The sequence below is a fragment of the Chiloscyllium plagiosum genome, chromosome 30, assembly GCF_004010195.1.
Source record: "Chiloscyllium plagiosum isolate BGI_BamShark_2017 chromosome 30, ASM401019v2, whole genome shotgun sequence".
Classification (NCBI taxonomy): Eukaryota; Metazoa; Chordata; class Chondrichthyes; order Orectolobiformes; family Hemiscylliidae; genus Chiloscyllium; species Chiloscyllium plagiosum.
In genome coordinates this window covers 34,043,171-34,046,022 of record NC_057739.1, presented here as the reverse complement: position 1 = coordinate 34,046,022, position 2,852 = coordinate 34,043,171, and the positions used below count along the sequence as shown (strand labels likewise).

Genomic DNA, 2,852 nt, shown 5'->3' with positions numbered 1-2,852 from the left:
CCACACCCTCCACCATCATTACCTCCCCCTCTTCGCCCCCAGCCACTGTCACTACCACCTCCTACCCGCTACTGTCACCATCTCTTTCTCCCCCCCGACCCCGGTCACTATTTACTCCGTTTTAAATTGTCTGTCCGAGGCCAGATGATGGTAGTTTGTGCTGCACACAGCAGTCCCAGCACCAAACCTTGCTGAAATACTTCCCACACTTTGGTTGAGGTTTGCGATCTTCTCTAAGATTTGAATAAATACATTTTGACTGATGTCACCGGTGGAGCACTTCGAACTGCACTGTTAAAGCCATGATCTTTCAGTGTGACCCTGAAGTCAGTTCCAGCCTGTTCTGGTGGGTGTGAAACATAACCTTGTGGCCTTATTTAAAAGGAGCAGGTTCTCCTGCATTGACCTGTGTTCCTCCCTTCACTAACCCCGAGCAGAAGAAACAACCTGCTTATTTACTCTTTGATTGTTGCCGTGTGCAGATTGCACGGTCTGAGGATGTGGAAGCAGTTGAGTGTGAAGCACTTTGAGGTGTTTAGGTTGACATTTAAACAGCCTCTTCTTTCCCTCTCCCCAAGTTTGATTCTGGCCTCCTCTTGCCTCTGGATCCCGTCTCAAAAAGGACCTGATTTAAATTCACCCAAAGCACAGCTGTTCAGGCAGCATCTGAGGAAATGTGGGGAGGTGGAGGCTCAGGTGTGGGTAGTGATTGAGGCTTTGCTAGAACTATCTTTATGAATCTCGCAGTGCAAATATTTCCTAACCCCCTGAATTTTTCTACCCCCAGCTAAACACGTCCAAACCACATTTTCTGCTTTCTTCTTTAACAATGAATGAATTTTGTCTTTCTCGTGGTTTTGGAATCCCTACAGTGCCTAAAGAGGCTATTCGGCCCATTGTGTCTATACCGACCATCCAAAGACCATCCCACCAGACCCAGACCCCAACCCTCTCCCTATAACTCTGTATTTCCCATGGCGAGTCCACCTAGCCTGCACATCCCTGGGCACTATGGGGGTGTTTCCCATGGCCAGTCCACCTAGCCTGGACATCCTTGGTCGTACAAAGTCTTTTCCGGAACACTGACCCCTTTTTGTTCTTGCAGGTGATTGCGGCCGAAGGGGAAATGAATGCATCCAGAGCGTTGAAAGAAGCTTCTATTGTGATCTCGGAATCTCCAGCGGCTCTGCAGCTACGCTACCTGCAGACCCTCACTACTATCGCTGCAGAGAAGAACTCCACCATTGTATTTCCTCTGCCAATGGACCTGGTTCAAAATATAATGGGGGCTAAGAAGTGATGTTACTGAACACCAATCTTGACCACAGTTTCTACGTATGTTTTCCAATGATAGACAATTTTGGTTAGAATAACTTTTTTTTTCCACATTGTAATAACAGTAAGCAAGGTTTACATTAGCGATGGGTTAACAGCTAGATCTACAAAGAAGCTCCATCAACTAATATTTCACTATATGTCAACGCTTCAACGTCTGAACAATTTGATTGTATTTGTTAAAGCAATGATTCACAATAGCATGTACACCATGATGGGCAAATTCATGACATGCATGCACTAGTCCTGGAACAAACTGTGTTTTGCGCAGTTCTGTCATTGTAGTGTCGGCCTGAATGTTTTTTTTAGCCAAACAGAACGGCTTGCTAGAATTTCATCGGTGAAGCCAATAATGTTCTCTGTGCATTTACTGGCTTCATGTAGCTCAGTGACGTAGAGAAGCCTTTGTCAAATCTTCATCTCTAAATGCTACCACAATCCTAGCAAAACCTACACCAACTTAAATCGAACCAATAGCTCTGCAGTTAAGAATCCTCGTGAGGACTGCTGCTTTGACTAAGAATTTAATTATGTTATTGTTTTTTTTTACATTTGGTATTTCTCACCCCTACCTGTACTCCTGTTCATTTTAAAAAGCCTTCAATTTTGCAACATTTATCATTAGAAGACTTGTATCACATATCATTTTGTATTAATCCATTTTAATTTATGTATATTCTATAGAACATACTTGTTTTGAACTTGGAGGTGTTAAAATTATGTGGCCATTATTGTACCTGTACCAATATGTCAAAGGTCTGGTTAAATTTAAACCATCAGGAGCACCAAGGATGCTAAAAGTAAACTACACAAATTTACAACCCTGTTGCAGTCCTGAGGGCAGGTATGTTTGTAGCCTTCAATGTTAAGTATTTCCAGTCTTTCTTAGAAAAAAAATGAATTGTAGAGTGGAAAATGATCTATATCTCACATCATGGTCCTCCTACCCACTCACGATATGAATGCATAATAGATTATCCGTTTAAATTTTCTGACAAAACTCAATTCTGGTGGATGACCACTTGCTCAGTTATCAAGTACAGTTGTGTGCCTCTTCATTGATGATTTAGACTGGGCAGCTACTAGCTCAGGCCAAATGAGACACCCTCCATTGTAAAAAAAATTGGTTTCATTCCACACTATGACCACCCCTCTCCACCAATCTAAGTCTGTTTAAAAAGTGGAATTGTCTTCTTTTCAAATTGCGGCTATATATTCCTGACTCTTTCTGCAAGGAAAGTAACCCTTTACATGTCCCCGGCCATCTACACAAGATACAATAAACTGAACTTGATGAGTAAGTCACATATGTTTAAATCATTGCTCAAGAAACCTATTTCTTATTAGTTTGGTTGTAATGAGAAAGTAAACATCACATATGTTAAAAATTCCTGTCAGATATTTTGTATCAGAATCTAAATTTTGTTGCTGAATTCATCACGTTGTGGATTTTTGTGCAGAAAGAAATTTGAAAGAAATGTCACTCCAAGGGATACATACATCACCATTCTGCCTGT

The 2,852-nt window shown here is 41.7% G+C and overlaps 1 protein-coding gene across 1 annotated transcript in view; it reads left to right on the top strand.

The window, feature by feature from the left end:
* The window catches only part of stom (stomatin), a 53,861-nt gene extending 51,415 nt beyond the window's left edge, over positions 1-2,446 (top strand). The window contains exon 7 of the mRNA XM_043720306.1: positions 1,106-2,446. Coding sequence (XP_043576241.1) covers positions 1,106-1,300 — 195 coding nt within the window. The 3' untranslated portion in view covers positions 1,301-2,446. The remainder of the gene's footprint in view (positions 1-1,105) is intronic.
* Positions 2,447-2,852: the final 406 nt, after the last annotated feature.